This window comes from Carassius carassius, chromosome 6, assembly GCF_963082965.1.
Source record: "Carassius carassius chromosome 6, fCarCar2.1, whole genome shotgun sequence".
In the NCBI taxonomy this organism is placed as follows: Eukaryota; Metazoa; Chordata; class Actinopteri; order Cypriniformes; family Cyprinidae; genus Carassius; species Carassius carassius.
The window spans coordinates 5,174,104-5,199,188 of record NC_081760.1 but is presented as its reverse complement, the minus strand read 5'-3'; the positions used below and the strand labels follow the sequence as shown (position 1 = coordinate 5,199,188).

The window sequence follows — 25,085 nt, the reverse complement described above, 5'->3', positions numbered from 1 at the left end:
AGAACTAAATGGCACCGAGAGAAACATCATGTGGAGTTATTTTGTTTTGTATTATTAAATTTAATTTTGTATTAAGTAATAATGAATCATTAGTGTAGCATGATACATATATTAGAGTGAGAGTAAATGGATCTGAATGTTTTTTTTTTTTTTTTTTTTTTTTTTTTTAAGTAGGCTAATTGATTTATAGAAGTGGCAAATTGATAATTAATGTTGTTATTTTAAAAAATATATAAATAAATATAGAACAGATTAAACATATTGCCAATAGACAATTACATTAATACATGTTTTGTCTATATTCTTAATGAATATTAGCTGGTTAGTTAAATGATCTGAAATGAAATACATGATGTACAACCAACCGTATTGTTGATTATAAAGGCTAAAAAGCTAAAAAAAATATAATTTATATTTCATTGTAGAAGGTTATACAACATTTTTTCTTATCATGCGGGAGTAGGTCTGCAAATGAGCAACAGTCAGATGAGAATAGAACGTAGACAGCCTCTCACACACAATACCACTGTGTTCCCAAGATTCATTGCAGTCATTGAACCCTTATGTTGTTTTAATTGTCTGCAAATTTCCACGTACATTTCATAAGAAAAAGCAGTGGTATCATCAAAGGATAAATCTGAATGTCCTAATATTGAATCAGGAGGTCTATATAGCAAAAAAAAAAAAATTTACATTCCCAACTCAAAAATTTCTAGTGACTGGTCAAACCTACTTCCATATATGAAATACAGGGAATACAATGGAATAGTGGATTGCAATAGGGTTAGTAGTATACAACCCTACCCTAATAGTCAAATAATATATTTTTAATCATACCCTTATTGGGGACTGTGCCCCCGTAAAAATGAAAAACCTAGAATCGCCCCTGGGTCTCTAATGTGTTTGCATGGTTCAGAAAAGATTATGTTTTCCAGAACTACTAGCTTTCAATCAATGAATGATATCTCTGAAGCATTCAACACACAACTCATTATCAAAAGAGCTTTGAGAATTATGGATAGGTGTACTGGGGTTCATTTGAAACAAGACTACTATTACTAGTAGTCTCGGCATCATGAAATGCCCTCCATCGATATTGTGCATCTTCACAAGTCCACCCACTTACATTTATGAATCAAGAATAGCAGTATGTGTTGCCAAATGCAAAAAGTGCATCCACACACACACACACACATACACAGGCAACCATAGCAAGTCCTTCATGAAATGTGCAGTTTTGGTCTGAATTATAACCTTACAAAAAAGCATATGGGTCAGTGATATTAATAAAAAAATGCAATTCATATGATATGACTTAAGTATGCATCTTCAATAATGACAATGTTTTTTCAGTGTTTGAATGTAAAGGTATTTTGTGTGTGTGGCTTGAAATTAAAAATGTCTAGGTAAATGGTGTAAAAGAAAGAAAAAAATGTCTAAGATATTTAAGAAACTAATTAGTTTGTCATAATCCTTTATTGTTTTTAATACAAATAAAAATATTAACTATTTTGGGGGAAAATGCCCAATTCAAAGTCAGTGTGCAATCAACATGCCGGACATACTTTTATTTTTTTGTAATAGTTGGAGACAAAAAAAAAAAAGTCATCAGATTTTTCCCATTTTATTATCATAGACATCCTTAATTGTACATTTTGAAATAGGCTAAAATTATGAGCTCTGTTATGCATTTGTGAGAGAACTTACCATTGTTTTGATACACAAAATTAAACAAAACATAAATTAAATAATAATTAATAAATTTAATGAATAGAACTTCTGAATACCCCACAGTGTATAGCATTTAATGGAACAGCTGAATTGTATGTGCATCTTGGTAGATCAAAGTACCGCTGCACTGATTTTAAGTCACAGCACGACTGGCAGGCTCCTTTAACTTCCACGGAAACGGATTTCCTGAACTGCATCTACAGCTTGTCTTTCCAGCATTTTCCATCTGTACCAAGCATGCTATCCATTTATACAGATGATCTGATCACTCCTTGTTTTCTGCATTAAGCAGATAGAAATAATTAGTTTTCACTGTTGCGGATAACTGCTCCTATGTTGACGTCTTGTTTTAGCACCTTGGGTGACAAAATGTTATTGACAGTTTTCTTAAAACTATGAACACATCAGAGAGCCCTAACACTGAATGCTTTGTATAAATTTACAACACATCTTTCACTGTATTAATATACTTTCATGGACGTGTTAGATCTCTTGACATTAAAACTAGATTTGAAAAATAGCCTTGTACAAATGCGTTTTTGTTACAAGAATTTTAAATGGTTAAAGTCTGATGTGAAGGAGATCAGAGTAATAGAGTTTTATGCTGCCTAGTTTGAAGTTCTCTTGGGAAAATAGGAAATCCAGATTATGATATATTTCACATTCAAGTGGTTTTTGTTAGAGTAAAAGGACCATGTTTGGCATTTTCATATTTCTCTTTTCTTTTTTACTCCCAGACAAATTGTGTTTTTAATGCTGATGAAACCAAACGTGTGAATTCCCAGGTTTTCATCTTAAAGGGACTGTTCATACAAAATAACAATTCCGTAATCATTTATTCCTCCTCAAACCCATATGAGTTTCTTTTTCTGTGCAGTCCAATATTCGGCAGAATTACAGCCTCAGTATCCATTTACTTTCATCGTATGGAAAACAGACACTATCAAAGTGAATGGTGACTGAGGCTGTCAGTCCCCAAAATTATGAATTAAATCTTCTTTTGTGTTCAACGGTAAAAAAGAAAGACATGCAGAATTGAAACGACATGAGAGTGAGAACAGTAAATGATGACACAACTTGGGTGAACTATCTCTTTAATGTCTCCATTTTCAAGACTGCTGCCTCATACCAGCTATTCTTCAACAAACTGTAGTAAATTGTAGTAAATCAGTATTCACAATTACACCTTAATCCTGACCTTTACTAATTAGCTTTTGTCTTGAAACTGCAACTGAATTGAAAATTTGAGGATCAATAACAGGTGTTTCTGCAGTGTAGCTCTTCATCTAATCATCATCACTGCATCGTCAACATTCTTGTAACACTGGTTACGTTCTGTCTAAGTTCACTTGTTACTTTGCGGGTTGCTTTTCGTAAACACTGTGGTGCTGAAAAGGTGGGTCATAATTAGCAAAAAAGCATGTATAATTAATTGAAATCATGAAAACTAGACAATTCAACAACAATTTATTAAAAGTTTAATTTTAAAAAATTATAATTTTAGGGCCCTATTATTATTATTATTATTATTATTATTATTATTATTATTATTATTTATTTTTGTCAAATTCCATTTATTTTTACCAAATTCTGTGTTTTTCCCAATTTGTGTGGATTCCATTTTAATGAATTAATTTAATTTTAAAAGCACCTGTAATTAACTGATTTTATATAATAATAATAATAAACTTAATTTCTATTATTATATTTATTTATTTAAATTAAAAAAACAATAACGTGTTGTGTATTTATTTTATTTTTAATTTTTTTCTGGTAAAATCAATGAAGGAATTAAACATTAATTTATCTTCTAAACAAATAAAACATTAATTAAAACTTCCTTTTTTGGCAAACAAAGTGATGCACAACAGAAGTTATGGTTGAAATTAAAAATGGAAGAAAAATTGTGTGCATCGCGGAAATCACAGGTCCCTACGAGTATGAATTACCATACCCGGCCACATGTCATCCCACTTCACTTCACAGAACCATGGGCAAATGCATTTTTGCTCTTGCACATAATCACAAAGAAAGGTGCTCACATGCGGACACATACAAATTTGTAATTATTTGGGAAATAGTCTGGGTTGTTTTCATCTGTTTTATTTTATTGATTTTTACTTAAAAAATAATAAAAATAATAATTAACCTTGTTTTTTATTAGTTAATGGGTGTTAATTTCTGGGAATCAAACCCACAATCCTGCCATTGTTAGCACCATACAGTTTACTTTTTGCATTTCAGGAAATGTCATAGAACAAGTGTTTTTTCTCTTTTTTCCCCTTTTTTTCACATTTCTACTGTCCATCCATCCATCCAAAAAAATAAAATAAATAATAATAATAATAATAATAATAATAATAATTGAATAAATCATATACCCTCATGTTTATTTTATTTTTTTTATAAATGTATTTTATCATTTTTCTTCAACTATCAATGATAAATGGTTATTGCTTTTAGAAAATAGGTCATCATTTACTCACCCTTTATGTTGTTCCAAACCAAAATAATATATCTTGTCTGTCACTCTTTTTCATCAAATTCCATGCAATTTCAAAGAATTAAAATAAAATCTGAGGTAGATGATGTAAAGTTTACATAAAAGTATCTTACAATAAGTTATTGTGTTACATTCAGAAATAATAACGGCAGGCCTAACAATGTTATAATGTACCAACAGAATATTTTTAGTTCCCTTCACTTTACAATAAATCCTTTAAATTTAACATATTTATCAGAACAGAACAAGAATTAAAAATATATAAGTCTAATGGATAAACATAATTACAGTATATAATAATATAAGCTTAGCTATAAACAAATAAAAAATAAATTAATTAATAAGCATTTAAAGCGAAACATAAGGTAAGGTTGGGCTCTCTCATCCGGGACAAATCCTAACGTTTCCATATCCGTGATGTTGCCTAATACTATCCCACATTTTGAAATTAACTCACTGTAAATTTTATAATGGTTTTTAAGGATGTTACAATGTTATATTATAATGTTATTGTTGTTTTACTTCATCCTTTCATCTCAGTTTACAAACCAACATTTTACAATTACATTCAGTTTGCAATCCGTCTTTGCGCCACCTGGTGGTAGTTTTGCGAATGATTTTAACACGCGACTTGCAGTTAACGCCGCGGCCTTTTGGTGGCAGTACACACGGCGGTATTACCCATTCTGTTGCCCACCTACTGTATGTTTAAAATCTTCTGAAGCCATACAACAGGGATAAGAAAGCTAAAACTGAAGCTAAACTCTGCAGGATAGTGGCCCTCCAGGACCGGAGTTACCTATCCCTGCCATACAATATCTTTGTGCAACAAAGAGACCGAAAATCCTGAACCACAAAACAGAATGGAATACAGTATTTACAGTATACTTGCAGTGGAGGTCTAACAGACAAGCAGCACATATGGTTTATAAATATGAAGCTTGTATTCTTGTTAAGTTACTTTGTTGCACATCAATTCTTCAGTACAGAATAAAGGTACTTTTCTAGCTGAAGGAACTTAACACTGCTGATGTAATTCCTATGGGTGGAAAACTATGGACCATGCAAGCAGTGTAGTTCCTAATGTCATTGCACAGTTACCAAGTTAAATTAAACAGGATTATTTTATGAGCTGGTCATAATATGAGCTGAAAGTCTTCTTCTTCTTCCTTGTTTTTTCTTTTTCTTTTTCTTTTTCTCCAGACTCAACACTGCATAGGCAAAGTATATGAGCGATTCCAGCACACCAGTATCACACTAATACCTATAAAGTGTTATGATTATACTGTACCACCAAAAAGTGTTATATATGCATATTTTTCAATGTTTCTTTGTAGTGCTGCATGCTTGTCTGCTAGGCTTTTATTAAGTGCATTTACTGTAAATGTCTCTCTCATGCATTTATACACACTGAGGGTGTGATTCAGAATTATTCCTGTGGTAAATGGCAGCAGGCCACAAAAATGCACTGAAAATATTCTTTTAAAGTAAGGTCATGGATCCGTGGCTATAGCTGGTCAGTACCCATTCAAAATAAAATCAGTAAAATAAATATTTTAGCTTAGATTAGCTTTTTTATTCTGATTATTGATAGTTTGTAAGTAATTAAAAAGTTTTTAAATATAAAGAGTGCACTGAAGAGGTGAGTTATTCATTACAGTTCAGACTAATGGAGTACTCGAACACTGTCTCATTTACCCCTCTCTTCATGTAATTGCACTTCAGCCTACTGTTCTTTTCTGTATTTTCATAAGCCCCCTGCTTTCTTCTGTGCTTTTTCTTTCTGTTTCTTTATGTTAAATGCAGTTAAAGAGCATTTTAGGCCTTAATCACTGTTAATTTTATTTCTCAGTATAGGTTTCCACACAAGATGTCCTTTAGTTTAATTGTTTAATATGTTGTCTTTCTTCTCCAACAGGGTTTCTCAGTTCACTCTGCATTTACATTGCACATAAGTGAAGCAGTTGTTTGTTCTGTTGCTTTAATTTTGAAATGTAACCTTGGAAACCACATAACCCAGAAAGATTTAAAATCGCACAACCTCCCAAGTTGTTTACACACTCGATAAAAGTTCAAAGTAGAATACCTATAGGTTTTAATTATACATCTCTTAGTTGACTCTATTTTGGGTCTATGTTACATTCCCATTAAAATAAGGAGTAAGACAAATTTAGTTACAGGTCATATAAATATTCTTACTGACAGATTGCATGTGTGAGTGTTTTTTTGATCATTATTTTTTTTATATAGGTCTAAACTATAGCACTGAGAGTTTAGAGCAAGTAGTGAAAACACCTCATAACTAGACATGTCCTTGGTTTTAGGAAAACACCTGTGTGGAGGTTTAAACAAATGCAACACTGAAAATAATGAAATTTCATGCAAACGTGCTTTTTACAATGCTGAAAACGAACATATCAACATAAAAACAAAGTATAAAAGCACAGTGAACTAATTGGTGCTCCCAATGCATAGCCAATTCCCCCAGCTCATTTTACATGTTTAAAATTCATGTCCTCACTCCATGCATCAGTTAGAAGACCCAAGATTGCACAGTGGTGGGAGTTGAGTCACGCACCTGAGAGGACGCCTTTTTGATGGCCACGGCATTAGTGGAGTAATAATGCAAATTGCATATGCCACTAGCACATTTTCACTCTAAGCGTGATCGTCCCTTCCTCTTTACTATTAGTTTTAACGTGAAATAAACATGAATGAACATCTCATGCCGCATGTAATCACTCAATATAGTGCTCAGTCATACCCTATTTTTTTATATTTGCAATAGACCAAATATTATCAGTGGAGGAATGCATGTTATGTTGATTAATGTCACTTTTTAATAAGGCTTTTTTAAATTTACCTTTAAAAGCTTGTGTCCGGATTTTACTAGGTCATATGTTTCTATTTATCAATGTTAGAAAAAAAAAATATATATATTTTTTAGTTTGTTTGTTTTTGTGTGAATTGTGATAAAGGTAATAGACCAGAAGTTCTCAACACTGGCGCTCAAAGTCCATGTTGGAGTTCAGCTCCAACCTTGATCAAATTCACTGTCTGTAATTATCTTAAAGACCCAGATGAGCTTGTTCAGGTGTGTTTGATTAGGATTACAGCTAAACTCTGCAGGAAAGTGGGAACCCTTATATAAAAGAAATTATATAGTTTATGCGGTTGTATAAAAATGTAAATGTAAAATAAAGCATATAGTTTGACCTCAGTATCATTATAAAATAATAAAGCAACAATAAAAGAATCATAAGATAAAATAAAACATACAAACTGATATATACACAATGTCACACCATACTGTTATACTGATATGTCTTCCTGCTTTGTTAAAAATTATTAATGCTGGTAGCATTTTACTTCAGTTGGTAGACAATTACACATTTTTGGAGCATACTTGCTAAAACAAATACCTCCAGATTGTTTATGATTTACTGTATAAATTGCTAAAAGACTAGCACTAGAGGACCTTAAACTACAGTATGATTCGAGAGATATCTTGACAGAAAATCTGAAAAGTATAGAGTAATGCCAGATTGTGCCATGTTTTCTAAACCAATAATATAATCTTAAAATTAAATTCTTTGATAGACTGCCAACCAATGGAATTCCATTAAAACCGGTGTAATATGCTCTCTCCTTTTTTGTTTCATTAGTACTCTGGCTGCTGCATTTTGTATCAGTTGTAGCTTCAATATAGAACCCTTTGGTAAGCCCCATAGCATTTCAGTAATCAACATGAGAGAAGATAAAAGCATTAATTAATTTCTTAGTATCATCCAAAGACAAAAAAAGAAAAAAAAAAGTTTTTGTCACTTAATTAATATGAGACTTAAAACTAAGGTTACTGTACAGAATGATGCCTAGGTTCTTAACTTCTTTCTTAGAATGCAGTGCCAAGGAACCCAACCAAGATTCTAACCTCTCCTGCTTATGTTTTAGGCCCACAATAAGAATTTCAGTTTTGTCTTCATTCAATTAAAAAAAATAATTGTGTTCATCCATGCACTTTTACGATGCTGGACAGACAGTCAGACAACCTCTCTAATACAACAGTGTCTCTGAACTCAACTGAAAATTATAATTGTATATCATCAGCATAAAAAATTATAATTCATGTCATATTTCTTTATTATGCTGCAAAGGCAGCATATACAATGAAAATAAAACTGGCCCAAGAACTGATCCTTGTGGAACACCATGTAATATTTCATAGGTCTTTAAGATACAATCACCTACAAAACCTACTTATTTACTTCAGTAAATTGTAATATTTACTTAATATTTTGATAAATGCAAGGTTCCTGTCTATGAAGTTATAAATAAACTTGAATTAATTATTTTAAATAAACACAACTACTAAATAAAGTAATATTTACTCAATGTGAGTGCATTTAGTTTTAATTTCTTCATGGATTTTAAGATTAGTAGTAAGTACAGATCTCTATCTATCTATCTGTACTTGGCTTACTTTTATGGTGATGGAGAAGATAAAGACTGTAGGCTACATGTAATTTATAGTCGCCGCTTTTCAAGCAGATGGTAAGGCACAGAAAAGATATATTATCGCTGTATATTTTGGAGACTCATTTTTATGCTGTTTTTTCTCGCATGCTTCAACAAGAGGCGATACATGCTCATATTCTATAATATAATGGGTGATGCTATTCAAATCTGTTCTGCAGATGATAAAGTTTTACTGGTGGATTGTATGCTAACAAGACTAACGCATTAACATGATGGGATAAAAATGGAGAGTGCTCACGGGACAAACACACTGAATCCACTCTTCAACCCACTTCGACTGAGCGATTGATTGCAGAAGTGAAATCAAAAGGAGCGGTGGAACAACAGAGAGCGCAAGGCGCAGAGCATACAAGCACGCACGTGTGGTGACGCCGGTGGAATGTTAACCAGCCCCGGTGCACCAGCAGCGGGACAGCCGCGCCGAGCCGAGATCTGATGCTGCTGCTCCTCCGCTCGCAACCTCCTCTGCTATGACCAAACGAACTGGGTTCGATCAGGGAAACCCTCCTACGTTATTTTCAAATCATTTCATTCCACGTATCAAAGGTTTGTATGAGACTGAGAACACGAGATGGAGTAAGTAGACAGTGAAGGGCAGCTCCTTTTGTTGTGTGACTGTAGTATTACGTTTAGTCAGTGCTGCATTGCGCTCGCGCATCCGCGTGGCTACGGGGCAGACAGTGCTGGGACCGGAGAGAGAGTGTGTGCGATACATGCTCATTGTTCACAGGATGAGCGAAAAGCACAGCCGCATTCAGACAGAAAGTAGTTCTTCGTGATTCAGAGACATAACAAAGGATAATACTATGAAAACGAATATAGAGTATATTTATAGTATAATCAGAATTTATGAAATAGCAGCTAACCTAAATCCATTGTGGCAAAATGAAAAACCTATCTATCTATCTATCTATCTATCTATCTATCTATCTATCTATCTATCTATCTATCTATCTATCTATCTATCTATCTATCTATCTATCTATCTATCTATCTATCTATCTATCTGTCTGTGTCTGTCTGTCTGTCTGTCTGTCTGTCTATCACACAGTAGCCCACACTTATAATAATTTGGTGTACACATAGAGGTATCTTAGCACTTTTATATTTCTCTTTCACAGTTGACTCTTCTATTTAACAAAACCTTTTATTGCCAAAGACCCTGAGCACAAACCTTCCGACCTTTTTCATTCTCATTGTGTTCAACTTGATCATAGTTAATGAACAAAGTGGGATCTAACACAGACACACACACACACACACACACACACACACACACACTTGAACATATCCAATAAATTTTCCATATGTTTTTGTGAGGGCCATAATGAGATGTCTTAGAAATGCCAGGTCCATTGTAAAAGGCCCCAATGACCCCAGTTATTCTCCAGATTTCTTATGAAACAGCATAGGAGATGAGACCATATAACCACCTCACTGTAACGCCACTCACTTGTATACAAAACAAATGTAAGTAGTTGTTATGGTTGCTTGATTTCTTTGAGTGTGAGCCTGTACACCATTTCACCGCTTTAAATGCAAAATTTTATAGATTTTTACATCTTTGTGCTTTCTTACAACCTCTTTAAAAAATACATATTCTTGGCTATATTAATTATTTCGAATTTAAAAAGTTTCTTTTAATTTTTTTTTTTTTTTAGAAAAAATGCATTTCAGTGTTAACAAGTAGGCCTACTGCTTTTGTTGTGCTGATGTAGCTATACATTTGTCCAATGAAACTGACTATGAACGAAATGTCCGTTAGGATATTGTTGTGAACATTATTTGTATTAACTTAGTTGTTCAGTTAGCTCAAGTGGTTCATTTGACTTGTCAAGCTGTATCAGTGTATTTTCTCTTCTGAGGTGTTTTGTTTTGTGGTCGTATGCAAACACCCCCTCCCCCCACCCCCTCGTATTTGCGCTTTTAGACTGGTTAAAAGGAAATCGCGAGCTCCTTCGAGACACTCACGGTCTCCCATTTCATCTGAACGGTCGAGTTACGTAGCGAGGGAAGTGTTGCAGTGAGCGGAGGGGGAAGAGTGAGGGAGAGGTTGAGAGAGAGAGGGAGACTGCAGCATCATTTGAGGGACGTTCACATGCAGTGCAGTAGAACGTGCAGGTGAGGGGAGGAGGAGAATGCGGGACTTTTTCCTCAAACACTTCACACACATCCACTACGGACTCCGGAGGAATTCTACTAAAGGCTTTTGTTGCTACTTCTCTATCCTGCTCACCATCTTTCCATGAGTGGCTAATTTACGTGCTTCGAGAAGTCGAACTGAAAAGCTTTTCTCTTTGTCAAGTTCACCGTAAAGGAATCTGTGAGAGCTTGGCACGCGCGCGTAAGACTGCGGGGAAAGCTTTCCAATTTTCATCTCGTTGTTTTTTAAGGTAAGAGAACAAATAATGTCGGGAAGACTTTATAAAAAGCACTTTTGCTTATTCCCAGTCAGTAGGGCAAGCTCTGGGATGCGAATGTGAGAGCTGAATTCACAGACAGATCGCTTTTGTGTTCTACTGCATTGCAGTTTAAAACAGTGAAAGCGCGAGAGGAGCTCGCGCTCCGCAGCATCTCAATGAGCCGGACAAAGTCATTTAAACTGCTCAAATCTGACTCCCGTTTACTCCTAAAAGGCACAAAGAAACATCATTGTCCGTAAAAGAAGTGTGAAGACTTATCGTTAATGCCGAGCTCCTCACAAAGTGGGTGTTTTATTTTATCGTGTTGAAAACCTGACCGGGGAACTAAAAAGACTGTTGGATAAAATAAGATTTTGCCGAAGGAAGCGTTTATAGAGATTAATCGTTGAGAGTCTGTCTTGGACCAGAGGAAGCTGCAGATAGAGAGTGAAAGAGAGAGAGAGAAAGAGAGAGAGAGTCATGGGGAGCAGGAGCGTTGGCGCAGTGCACTCCGCGCGCTGCTACCTCGTGCTTATCCTGCAGCTGCTGACTCAGCTCCCGCGCTCCAATTCAGTGCTGCGCTACATCGTGGCGGAAGAGGGGCCGGCCGACGTGCACATCGGGAATGTGGCTTCAAACCTGGGACTGTCCACCTCTGGGATTGGGACCGGTGATGTCACTTTCGCTTTGGAATCTGGCTCTGAATACTTCAAAATTGACAACGTCACTGGAGAGCTTACTACAGGCAGCAAGAGGATTGACAGAGAGAAGCTGCCGCAGTGTCAGATGATATTTGACGAGAACGAGTGCTTTTTGAACTTTGAAGTGTCAGTCATAGGTCCCCTGCAGAGTTGGGTGGATCTGTTTGATGGCCGTATTGTAGTCACAGACATCAATGACAACACCCCCTCTTTCCCTTCACCAGTACTGACACTATCAGTTGAGGAGAATCGCCCAATCGGCACACTCTATCTCCTTCCCACAGCCACAGACCGTGATTTTGGTCGCAATGGCATTGATCGCTATGAGCTTATTCAGGACAGTAGAGATGTGGGGTCATCTTCACGGCGACCTGCGAACGGACCGACAAATGGGAATGGTGACCGAAGGAGAGGGTCAGAAACAGGGACAGGACCTGCCAGCAGGAGCAGCGTGTTTGAACTACAAGTGGCCGACACACCTGAAGGTCAGAAACAGCCTCAGCTGATCGTGAAAGGGCCTCTGGACCGTGAAGCACGGGATTCTTATGAACTGGTGCTACGAGTTCGTGATGGGGGCAACCCGCCCCGCTCTTCACAAGCTCTGTTACGTGTATCCATCACAGATGTCAATGACAACAGTCCACGTTTTGAAAGAGCTGTGTATGAAGCAGAAATGGTAGAAAATGCCCCACCTGGCACACCTGTCCTGCAGGTGCGTGCCTCAGACCGTGACATTGGCGTGAATGGGCAGGTTGAGTATGTGTTTGGAGCAGCGACAGAATCAGTGCGGCGCCTCCTGAGGTTGGATGAAGCATCAGGTTGGCTGAGCGTTCTGCATCGTATAGACCGTGAGGAAGTTTCACAGCTACGTTTCACCATCACAGCCCGTGACCGTGGCCAACCTCCTCGTACTGACCGCACTACAGTTGTTCTCAACGTCAGGGATGAAAATGACAATGTACCAATAGTAGAAGTTCGAAAAATTGGACGAATCCTTGTTCGTGATGGTGCTGCAATGGTTCCAGAGAACGTGCTGGTGGACACTCCAGTAGCATTAGTGCAGGTTTCAGACCGCGACCAAGGAGAGAATGGTGCGGTTACCTGCACTGTGGTTGGAGATGTACCATTCACACTGAAACCGGCGGGTGAGACAGCCCTGGCACCTCCACCAGCCACAGACGATGCCTTTGAACGAAACAAAAAGAAATACTTTCTCCACACATCAGCACTTTTGGATTATGAAGCTACTCGAGAGTATAGTGTCACTATTGTGGCAGTGGACTCCGGTAGCCCAAGCCTCTCGAGTAATAGTTCCCTTCTGGTCCGTGTGGTGGACATAAATGACCATGCTCCTACTTTTGCCCAAAGCTTAGTGGAAGTGCATTTTGCAGAGAATAATGCCCCAGGAGAACGAGTGGTCACTGTAGTAGCGTCTGATGCAGACAGTGGCAAGAATGCAGAGATTGCTTACTCACTGGACCCATCTGTTAATGGAGCTTTTTACATTGATGCTGATAATGGTGATATTCGTGCCACTGGACCACTAGATAGAGAGCAGAGGGAACGCTATGAATTTCGTGTGATAGCTCGAGATAAAGGCACACCATCTCTGCAGGGCTCTGCTACTGTCGTAGTCCAGGTTACGGACAGGAACGACAATACCCCCAAATTTGTCCAGGAAGTCTTCACATTCTATGTCAAAGAGAACCTTCTCACCAATAGCCCTGTCGGCATGGTGACTGTTACCGATGCAGATGAAGGTGAGAATGCAGAGCTGAGTCTTTTCGTTGAGCATGATGAAGAGGAGGGTGGAGAAGAGGGCAAAGAGGGAAAGCAAGAAGTTTTCTCCATTGAAAATAACACTGGAACCATTTTTTCCTCTGCATCATTTGATCGCGAAAGACGTAGCACATACTCATTCCGCGTGCGTGCCGTTGATGGTGGAGAACCGCCAAGATCTGCCACTGCCACCGTCTCCCTGTTTGTGACTGATGAAAATGACAATGCGCCATCAATCACATCACCCGCTAATGAATCATACACCCTCCTGCCACCCGCTAGTGGGGCTCGGACTGTAGTCCGCACAGTCACAGCCTCCGATGGTGACACGGGGTCTAATGCCGATCTCCGCTACGCTCTGGTAGGCGGAAACCCTTTTCATCTGTTTGAGATTGGCTCTAGTAGTGGGGTCATAACCTTGGCAGAGCCCCTAGAGAGAAGACACAGGGGTCTGCACCGATTGGTGGTCCGGGTCAATGACAGTGGCGTGCCTTCCCTTTGTGCCACAGCACTGGTGCATGTATTCATCAATGAGAGCTTGGCCAATGCTACGCTGGTGGATGCACAGGTGAGACACATAAGAGCAGCATGCTGTTCGAATAAATGCAAACAAAGGGTAAATCAAATAAAAGAAAGAATAACTTTTGAACAATAAGCCAGTGTAGAATGTAACCAAACAGGAACAATTAAAGTGTAAAGGATTAAAACTGAATGAGTCATTTTATTTGACAAAGAAGTGAACAAAGAAGTGAACTTCAGTCAAAAACTTACTGATACCTTTGCACAACTAGGAAATCCTAGCATGAAATAGCACTTCTTTATATATATATATATATATATATATATATATATATATTGCTGTTTATAAATATTCATGCATCATATTGCTTATGACCCACATTGGATATTGGATGAAAGGAAGCACATGCAGAAAAAAAAAAAAAAAAAGATAGAAGAATATGAAAGATACACAAACACACTTGCATACACATATTCAGTCACACTTGCCTGCGCAGAATAACTGTGATTGAATATCAAAGCCATGACATGATAATTGAGAAGTCTGGGCCTTGGAGTGGGGATAAATGTGTATATATGTGTGTGTGTGGTTCAGCAGACAGAGCTGTAAAATGAGGATGCAGACACACCATTTATGACTTTCCATCTCCCTCTCTTGGTATGTCTCTCTCCCTCTCACTTAGGTGGCCCGCAGCCTTGCAGTCCCCCTCTATTTGGATATTGCAGGTGACCCAGACAGTGAAAGAGCTTTGGGTAAACAACGGCTAAGCGTTGCCATCGGTGTCCTGGCTGGTGCTGCCGCAGTTATTCTGGTGATCCTTCTGGTTGTGACAGCTCGACAGTGTGGGACACAGGGTAAGAATGGCTATGAGGCTGGGAAGAAGGAGCCAGAAGAGGACTTTTTCAGTCCACAGCCTCCCCCTCTACAAGCCCAGGGCTCCCAAAATGAGCGTGGGCGCAAACCACGGAGAGACAAGCGTAATAACGGTACTGCCAAATCTGAGCGTTCTTTATACAGTGGAATTATGACGGTGAATGGTTGCAGACGTGGGGGAGGCGATGAAGAAGAGGAGGATGAAGAGGCCAGCAGTGCCAGCGAGAGGATTGCAGCACGTTATTGTGCAGCAGCTAATGGAGACCCCAGCAGTCCAAGACTTGGCTCGAGACGTCATCAATCAAGCCCAGATCTAGCTCGGCACTACAAGTCCAGCTCACCATTGCCTGCAGTGCACCTTCAGCCCAACTCACCACCTGTGGAAGGCAAGAAGCACCAGGCTGTGCAGGAACTGCCCCCCACTAACACATTCACTGGCAATGGCACCGGTAATGCAGATGCCATGTCACTCAGCTCAGACCAATGCTCCGATTACGGCTGCCAAACAGTCAAGTACAGCAAACAGGTAAGAAAATAAAGATCTATGCACCTTCAACAAGTACATGCAGGCCATGTTCATAAAGCGTTTTAAGATTGTACTAGTTCAGAATAATTTTCACTAGCAGGGAGTACATTTACCAAAAATGACAAGGCTTGTCAGGACAAAAGCCTCAAGCTTGATCTAGATTTGGATTCCAAAACTAATCTGAATCCAGTCAGGCCTGTGGGATATTCCTGTATTAATATAGAAAACGCTCATAGCCGTTGGATTACCCCACACATTTTCTTTGAGTATGTTTTAATTAGATTTTCTAAGAAAGAGATGTTATATGTGGAAGCCAGTTTCCAACTTAAAGTAAAAATAGGTGTAAGGTAATTTTTAAAATAAGAAATACATTTAAGCTGTGAGACAAAAGTTGTGAGACACACTGTTAGACAAAAATCACAACAGTGGCATACAAAGTAACTACTATGAAAGATAGTCACACTTCTAGCATAGAAAATTACAATAGTAAGATGAAAAAGTCCCAAATATGAGATATAAAGCCACATTGTGAGATAGTCAAACAGTGAGATATAAATTCACAATTAGAAGATAGAAATGCACAGCAGGGAGACTGAAATTACAAGAAGTAATAATTGTGAGAAAAGTCACAATTATATTTTACAGGCGGAAACAGGCTTTTCTGGATATATAGCACATAATTATATGCACTTACAATATTATGCCCATATTTTGTCAATGACCTTTGGGCTATTTTGTAGTTCTGAGGTGAATTCAAGCTGATCTGCACTTAGTTATATCCCATCCCATCAAAAACTGGTTGTAGACAAGTACAAATGTCTCAACTTCTGCATTCAGCCTGTACTGTTGTCGTGTTACTACGCGTAGAGTGGTTAAGGTTATATGGTGCTAACTGCCTGCTCTCCTTTCCAGGAGTAGCTACTGAAAATAGACTGTCGAAGAGAGGGGAAATGTAACCCATTTTCTCTCACACCACCATAGATCTCTTTCCACTTGCTCAGTCTCTTGATTTCTCTCCTTCTTTATTGCTTTTTATTATGCTTTCCATCATACTCCCCTTATTTTCCTGTCTTTGACGTTCTTTCCACTCCTTTCCTCATTCTTTCATTTTCTGAGACATGTTTGGAAGTGTTAAAGAAAGCTGATTATATGTCTACCTGCTTTGAGTGAAACTGGCCAATGTGTTTGACAGCATATGCATGAAATGCTTGAGAGAGAAACCTCAAAGGCTTGCAGAGTTGTCTTTTTTTACTTAATCTGTCATCTTTTCACTTTTATCCAGGTTATATATTTAATGCAGCATATCCAAACTGCTAGCTTAGCACTTAACAGAAACATTAAAAAAAAGATTACCCGTGCACTCTTTGACAGGTGCTTTGGACTAAGCCTGAACCAAAGGGTGGCCACGTACTATAGAGAGACATGGTTAAATTGAACACTGGGATCGCATTACATTTTCTGACAGGTGTTGGGAGCTTAAACCAAATCCACCGAAGTCTACACGTGAGATATCGAGTCCTAAATGACATGTCATTATTGTTTTTTTAGCATGACTGACAGTCAAATTGTCAGTCTCTTTACCCAAAGCCTAAAAAACAGCTGATGCAGTCGTTACGGAGATGCGCACATTGCAAGACCTAATCAATCCATCCACGCTGGTGTGATCCTGACCACAGTGGGTGGGTTAATCCTATACCGAGTCAATCCTCTTAAACATTTTTTTTCTACTGAAAATGATTAATAGAGAATTTGGTTGTGTATTTGTGTGCTTTCTGTGTGCGTTCGTACTTGGCCAAGAATTTGGTGTGAGAGCATGCGTCATTGCTTACTGGTGAGTTTGTTGGACTCTTTCTGACGGTTTAATAAATTATTGATCAGACTGTAATTAACTCCTCTAGCACAGAGCATTGTGACCTAGCCTAACTCGAGCTAGGTGTAGGCTTTATGTGTACAGTATGTGTGTGGGACGGTATAGCGCAGGGGTCGGCAAACTTATTGGCATGTGGTCCCATTTTTTATTTTTCTGGTTAACCACTGTGCCCCCCACCCCCTACACAGACTTTTTTTTATACATTCTGTATTTATACAGTACATACACATTTTTAAATGATACGATAAAAAAGGGGGCTATTTGGTTTTCTTGCAAATAGTTTCTTAAGATTTTTTAATAAATTGTTTTTTTACATTTTTCAAAAGTTTCTTGAATAACAGATATACAAGTGTGACCATACTGAACACCACTGTATTGTATGTGTGTGTGTGACAAGGCTAATGCATTAAAACCGTTTAGTTTAATTACCATTCTATATTAAGGTGCTGCTTTAATTGATCATCAGTATGCAGTTTTCCCTATTGCTCGCGTGTCAGCGATTATCCCTCTGTGTGGCGTAGGTTGCTGACCCCTGGTATACCATGATGGCAAGCCAATGCCCAAACAAACTGGCCTTTGTCTGTGGACGCATGCATAAACTGCACTCTCAGATTTGAACGCAGATGAAAATGGAAATCCCGTTGACCTATATCTGTCTCTCTCTCTATCGCACATCTCTCCTATCTTCTATAAATGCACAACTCAGCATGTTCCTAAGTGAAACTCCACTTTGCTGCAGTGCACTTTTTCTATAGCCCCTCCCCCTTCTGCCCACTCACGGCAACACCTATCGACCGGCTGCATTCTGTCCCCACGGCGGCCCACATTCCTATCATTTGAATAGACAGAGCGGCGATCAATATACTAGGCTTGTTAGTGTTGTGAATGCCAATGCACACTTGCAGATGCGCCACTCGGGTGTGCAGGGTTAACGGTGAGACAGGTGGGCATTAGGTGAGTATGTGTAACCCAACACACACACTCTAGATCAGGCAACAGGTCAGATGGATAGTCGATATACTTGACACTCACACTTGCATGCTCACGGGGGCCATGCGTATGCTAGTGAGGACCGACTCCAGTAATAGATATTATAAATTAATGGAGAAGACTAGTGATGGAGGGCCCAGGAGACAGTTGGAGACATATGGAGGGATATAGAAAGAGAGAGAGAGAGAAATGAGGGGAGATTGCTAATGCTCACCAAACCTTTCCAGGGCTGTATTGATTTTCATTGGGAAAGCATTATGAAAGCTTTTACATGGACGTGCACTGCAATGGTTAGAAAGGATTGAGAATGATGGTGGAAGTATGTGTTTGTGCATACATGTGTGTTTGACCTATCAATGTTATGGGGAAGGGGGGATTGCTGAAAAATGTTTAGAAGTTTAAAAGAAAGAAAAAATCAAATTTGACATCCTTAAAAGGAAAAATGGTTAGGAGACTAAATAATGTTTTCATTCACCTCTAAAAATGACTAACTTTATTTTAGGGCCAGAGTTTTAGAATGGAGGATCATAATAATTTAAGACTAATTTATGGCTATTAGAATTCCCCATTTAGCTACACATGCAAAAATTTGATTCTCTCTCTGTTTCTGCATCATTATGTTTTCTGATTGCCTTTCTGATCACATTTTATGTCAGCCGCTCAATTAAGAGTCATTTAGTGCCAATGCAAGTACACTTGCAGTAAATAACCTCCATGAAACTGTTTTGGACATCTGTGAAACGCTAGGCAATAAAAATGACAGAGGATGCTTTTCTGTGGTCAAGTGTAACATATTGAAATATGAGGGATTAATAATTTATAGATGACACATTAGATTAGTAACACTGATGGCCATGACCAGATGGGAGGTTCTCATGTGACTGCCACCCATATCTTAGCAACAACAGCCATTAGTGCAAGGTTGATTTGTTGTTTATCCATATATTCCTTAAGTGAAATTGAATGATAATTGAGAACTGAAAAGATGTCTTAATAGTGCATATGTATAAACCAGCCATGTAAACACAATATTATATGTTCTTTGTTATATTTCCAAGGTTGCAAATATGGAGACACTTTTTAATTTATTCTAAAGTTGCAAGTCGCAACCCATTTTACTTGCATAATGTGACATATTTTCAATTGAAACGAGATATTCAGCCCCAAACAATGCAAAGGGGAATCAACTGGGTCTTGAAAAGTGTGTATTTTATACAAGAGCACAGTCACACTTGATACAGATTTGCAAAAATAATGCATGAAATCATGTTTGACTATTAGTTAACATTATTCAATTGTCTCCTTATTGATGGCAGCATAAAATGAGAGTGATTTCAGTCATTTTGAATAACGTGCATCAATGAATCATTCAATCTATATAAGTCACCACATATGTGTATTTAGAAAGCAAATAGGGTCATTTGGGACATTATGTTGACTTTCAGACATTTTTTATACTAAATAAAGCTTTATGGACTATTTAAATAAAGCGTTACAATCAGTTTACCTTAGACATTCGTGCTGTTTTTAATTTGAAACATAACTGTAATTCTTGAGTAAAAAGGAAAAGTGCATTTCATTCAAATAGGTCACATGGAAAGAAATGCTGGCAAAACACAATTTTATTAAAATATCTTCCTTCAGTGTCTGTTTATGCTTTGCTTGCCACATTGTATAAATCTGAAACGAGTCAGAGAGTCAAGGCTGTCAGAGTTTTGTAATGCACAGACCTGCTCTCCTGACTGTTTCAACCTCAAAATGAGTCTTGACAGGAATTCAGGGTATTTCTTACCCATATACTCCCAGGCAAGCAGCAACAGAACCAAGAAAACACACACCTACACACACACACAAACACACACATTAAGCTGAGATGCAAAGGTGAAGAAGGAGATGAAAAGTTCCCATCCTCTTAAATCAGTTTCTAGCACAAGATCTAGGTCATGACTCTTATCCGTTTCTTCCTCTGTGTCCAGACTGGGAAATAGTTTGTTTTTGTCTTTGACAAAAATCTCCACGACATGTAATTAAATGTAATCATTATTTCATCATATTAATACATTTCCACCCATTTTATTTGCAGTGGTGGACGAAGTACACAGATCAAGTACTTGAGTAAAAGTACAGATACGTATAGTAAAATATTACTCCAGTAAAGGTAAAAGTACTCCTTTTTCAATTTTACTCAAGTGAAAATACAAAAGTACTAAATTTTTTATGTACTTAAGTAAAAAAGTACTGAAAGATAGATGTTTGCAATTTTATATAGGCTACTTAATTTAATTTTATATTAGCACATATTTCTTTTTGATAATCCTACTGGTCAAAATACCTGGGATTTTTTCCAAAATAACCACTATATGGAGTCATATATATATATATATATGGACATTATTTATAAAAATTACCTCAAGTTAGCACCAGCAAGCTTATTAGCTAGACAGTTAGCATCAGCTAACAATATTTACTTATTTTCAGTACGGTTATGAATAAACATTCATGTCTGTCTACTCATCTAGTTAATCCAAACAATATAACGGTACTGTTGATAAACAATATAAAATCAGACGTCACGTAGGACATGGTAGCATTTTAATAAAACTGTTAATATTACGGCAGCGGGGAATTTGAACATGCATGAGTTATTTTATTTAATCGGTGTTAGTTTAATGGTTATTTTTATTTCATTTTTTTTTACCTAAAACACAGGGATGATTGATGTGTCTGCATCGTCTGCACTCGAGCATTTCAGTGGGCTTAAATAGATCACTCTTTACAGCGGATTTAGTTCCCAAACAACTGACAATTTTGACCTAAATATGATTTTCAGTTACAATAATTAATCCTAAATTTCAACATTAATAACTTACTTTTAGCAACATCCAGGGCCGTAGCTGGGGTTTGCGGGGCCCTGCTGAAGGTTGTACCTGTTCGATATGGTTTAATCTGTATGTTCGTTCATTTTTATTTATTTGTGCTATTTACACAATGTTTACGTTTTTTTTTTTTTCAAGTTTATAGGTGTCCAGGTACAGAAACCAAATAATTAAATGTAAAATAGCACTGGATAGTCTTCAATGTAAAAATGAAATATACAATCAAACCAAAATTTATTCAGACACCTTCAACATTTCTCACATTATTACAGTTTATTTGCTATTGCTTCTAAAATGGTTATAAAATATGACAAGAACTTATAGTTAAACTGTGTCAGAACAAATTCGTCTTGATAATGTCATAACTTTGATAGAAATTTATTTAATGGATTACAATCAACCAAAACTACAGACAACTGTTACAATATTTATATAACTATCAATACTTAGTTGACCAATTACCGAGCAATGCTTCATTTTGTTCAGACTGTGGTGTGAAAAGGTTGCATTAGCAATTCAGAAAAAAAAAAAAAAACATAAGCAATGCATGGTGCTTTATAAGATGCTGAATAATTTTTGGTCCCAATTTTATATATAGATAGAGAGATAAAAACATTATATCTATCTATTTCACTAGTAGTTCACTGTATGAAGATTCTTTGGGTATAATATGTAACAGTTTGCTAATACTCACTTACATAAATGTATTAGTGTCCTGACTAGTAAAATATACATATCAAAAATTATGAATCTGAATATTTTTTGGTTTGACTTTGCATAAATGTTTGTTAAAACTACAAAGTAATTCAGTCAACAGCAGTGAGTGAATTTTCTTTCATTTTCTTGGATTAACATTACAGCAGCTAGTAGCTCAATTAGACGCGGTCACTTTAAGAGACGATGAATGCATCTTTTTCCTCAACTGTTTACTTTCACTTAAGAAATAACTGACAAATAACTGAAAAAAACTGATTTTTCGAGCATACTTTCCAAGGCGGGTATTTTGACATATTTTGTATGTATTTGTCGGCACAAGAGCAAAAAGAAGCAGTTTCAGTGTTCAAGTGTTTTGAGAGACGCCTCTCTCTGTGTGAGCCCTGAACACCAGAACACCGCGAGTGCTGAATTGTGCTCTTTCACATCTTTTTGTTTGTTCAAAATGCGATTTGTATTTGTTCGTTCAGGTGCAGGAGGGACTTCGAGGAGAACTTCGCAGAAGACAGCCCGGTTCGCACCGAACACAGCTCGCGAGTAACCAGCTACTCTGTTAAGCTTTTTCGTGTCTTGTGTTTGGATGCTTTAATGTTTAAATCGACAAGTGGTAATTTAAGAACACGTGAAAATGATAAGCTTTCGTGACGACGCGCAGCAGTGGCCCGTCAACTGTCCTGACTGAGCATCTCCCGGTTCTTACTTAGACTCGCACTAAACGGTTCATTTGAATCAGTGAGTGGTCGACTCCAGAACAGCTGCAGTCGGATAATTCTAATTCGTAAACGAATCGTTTGGTGCGATTTGCGATCCGATTTAAAAGTTTATTTTGAAAAGACTCGTTCATGATGAATCAGACACCGCTTCTGTGTGTCGGAGCACGTGATATATTATAGGGAGTAACGATATGTTTTATGAAATGTAGTGAAGTTAAAAGTACGATCTTATGATTTGGAATGTAGTGAAGTAAAAGTAAAAGTTACTCAAAATAAAACTACTCCAGTAAAGTACAGATACTTGAAAAATGTACTTAAGTACAGTAACGAAGTAAAGCTACTCCGTTACTGTCCACCACTGTTTATTTGTTTATTATAGCCTACTGAAATTACATAATTTTAACCAGCAAAATAACCTTTTAATAACACTCACACTGTTTTATTATATTGTATTAATGACTGTCTTGTGAATTCACCCTGCTTAAATTTAAAGGGATGGTTGATTGCGATTTCACTTTTTTAATTTTAGTTAGTTTGTAATGTTGCTGTTTGAGCTTGAACAATATCTGTAAAGTTGCAGCGCTGAAAGTTCAATCCCAATGGATATATCGTATTTTAAAATTTTGTCAGTTTAATGTCTAAAAAACAGCTGGTAAGGTACTACAACGAGCTTCATCCCAGGTCTGTTACATAACGAACCCAGATAAAGCCCGCCCCCGGGAACAAGCAACAAAGGGGGCGAGGCCATACTGTGTTATTTTAAAGAAAAGGAAGAGAAAACTAGGGGTACACGTACAAATCTGTGCATATATAAATCGCTATTCTGTCTTCCATTGATTGTAATGGATTCACAAGTTTCAAAACCAATATTCTAAAGCAGCGGTTCTCAATCCTGTTCCTCACGTCGCCCTGCTCTGCATCTCTCTCTCTCTCTCTCTCTCTCTCCCTCTCATTCAAATCGTCAGATCAGCTCCAACAAACTGTTCCATATATACACTTATTTTCACAAAGCCATGGACGCGTGTATGGTTGCTGTGCTGTATTAAAGCTTTAATCAGATTAAAAGTATATATTAAAAGCTAACAGAAGCAGTAGCATTTACAAACAATAGCATATCTAAAAGTATGAGACAACAACAAACAAACATAAAATTAAGAGCCATGCTTGCACAGGTTATGCGCAGGTTTTTCTCTTCATTAATATTCTCTGCATCTTAATCAGGCTCAAATTGATGAGCAATATATTGTTTACAATACATCCGGAGCACATTCTGAGCTTAAGAGGGGCAGGATGTTCAGACGCGCTTGAGGCGGTTTAGCAAATCACAACACACTGAGCCAGCCGACCAATCTCATCCCATCGCATATTTCTGAGGGAGGGGCTTCATAATAACAGGAAATAAATTGAGGTGTTTGTCAGAGAAGGAACAGATCGGTGTGGAATAAAGGTGAACGATATGAAAAATAATGTGTGTTTTTTTTAACAAAGCATGACCACCAAAAAAAAGGAGGTAACCACCTCTTTAAGGCCTGTTTACACAAATAATAACTATAATGCGGGATGGATTCTGATTGGCTTTCAATGTTTTTAATCGTTCATCATGTGAAAAAAAAATATTCTGAACATGATCCCAATATGTGATTCCTGTGATGTTATCACTATAGTCGTTATAGTTGTGGTGTGAACTGCTTTGTTTTTAGAACAGCATATTCAGTCACAATCTGACTAGCACATAACTTAATTTACAGTTGTTTATGCAGTAACTTCATTGTCTGTACAAAAGTAAGTTGCAATATTACGTTCATGTTGTGGATTTAGCTGACTAATCTCATATACTGTAGGATGCATTTGAGTGAACATATTAATCCATCTGCAAAGTGGTACAGTTTACCGGTATTCGGCTCTTCCAGCTCAAGCGGGTCAATCCCCAATGTACAATGATTGGATTATTTAAATCAGTTCTTCTTATATTTTCCTTCTTTTTTTTTTTTTTTTTTTTTTTTAAAGAAACTTTGCTAGTGCATTTCTAATATCTCACAGTGTAGCTGCTTTCTCATATAGGCAACAAATCAAACTGTTTTCAGCCCTTGTTGATAACCAATAAAAAAATTAAAAAAACTTTGTCAACATACTGTACCTTTTTGTCAGTAATTTGATGACTAGTTGAGTACCTTTACAGTACCTTTGTAAAGAGATGCTAATGGAATCAGAATTGTTCTTCATAATCTTTCAATGAAGCACCTCTAGCTCTGCAGCCAAAATATCCTCTGGCCAAATGTCTGATGGCTATTATTAGAGATTTTCCTGTGTTGTCTGCACTCAAAATAACACACACAAATGCACACTCTTAC

At 37.2% G+C, this 25,085-nt stretch overlaps 1 protein-coding gene across 3 annotated transcripts in view; it reads left to right on the top strand.

Annotated features, from left to right (window-relative positions):
* Positions 1 to 10,759: 10,759 nt before the first annotated feature.
* Positions 10,760 to 25,085, top strand: part of LOC132142268 (protocadherin-7-like) — a 33,254-nt gene continuing 18,928 nt past the window's right edge. For 2 of the 3 annotated variants that reach the window (XM_059552016.1, XM_059552015.1), the window contains exons 1-2: positions 10,760 to 14,220; positions 14,855 to 15,571. In XM_059552016.1, the coding sequence (XP_059407999.1) occupies positions 11,653 to 14,220; positions 14,855 to 15,571 (3,285 nt within the window). In that variant the 5' untranslated portion in view covers positions 10,760 to 11,652. The remainder of the gene's footprint in view (positions 14,221 to 14,854; positions 15,572 to 25,085) is intronic. The other variant, XM_059552014.1, reaches the window with a different exon arrangement.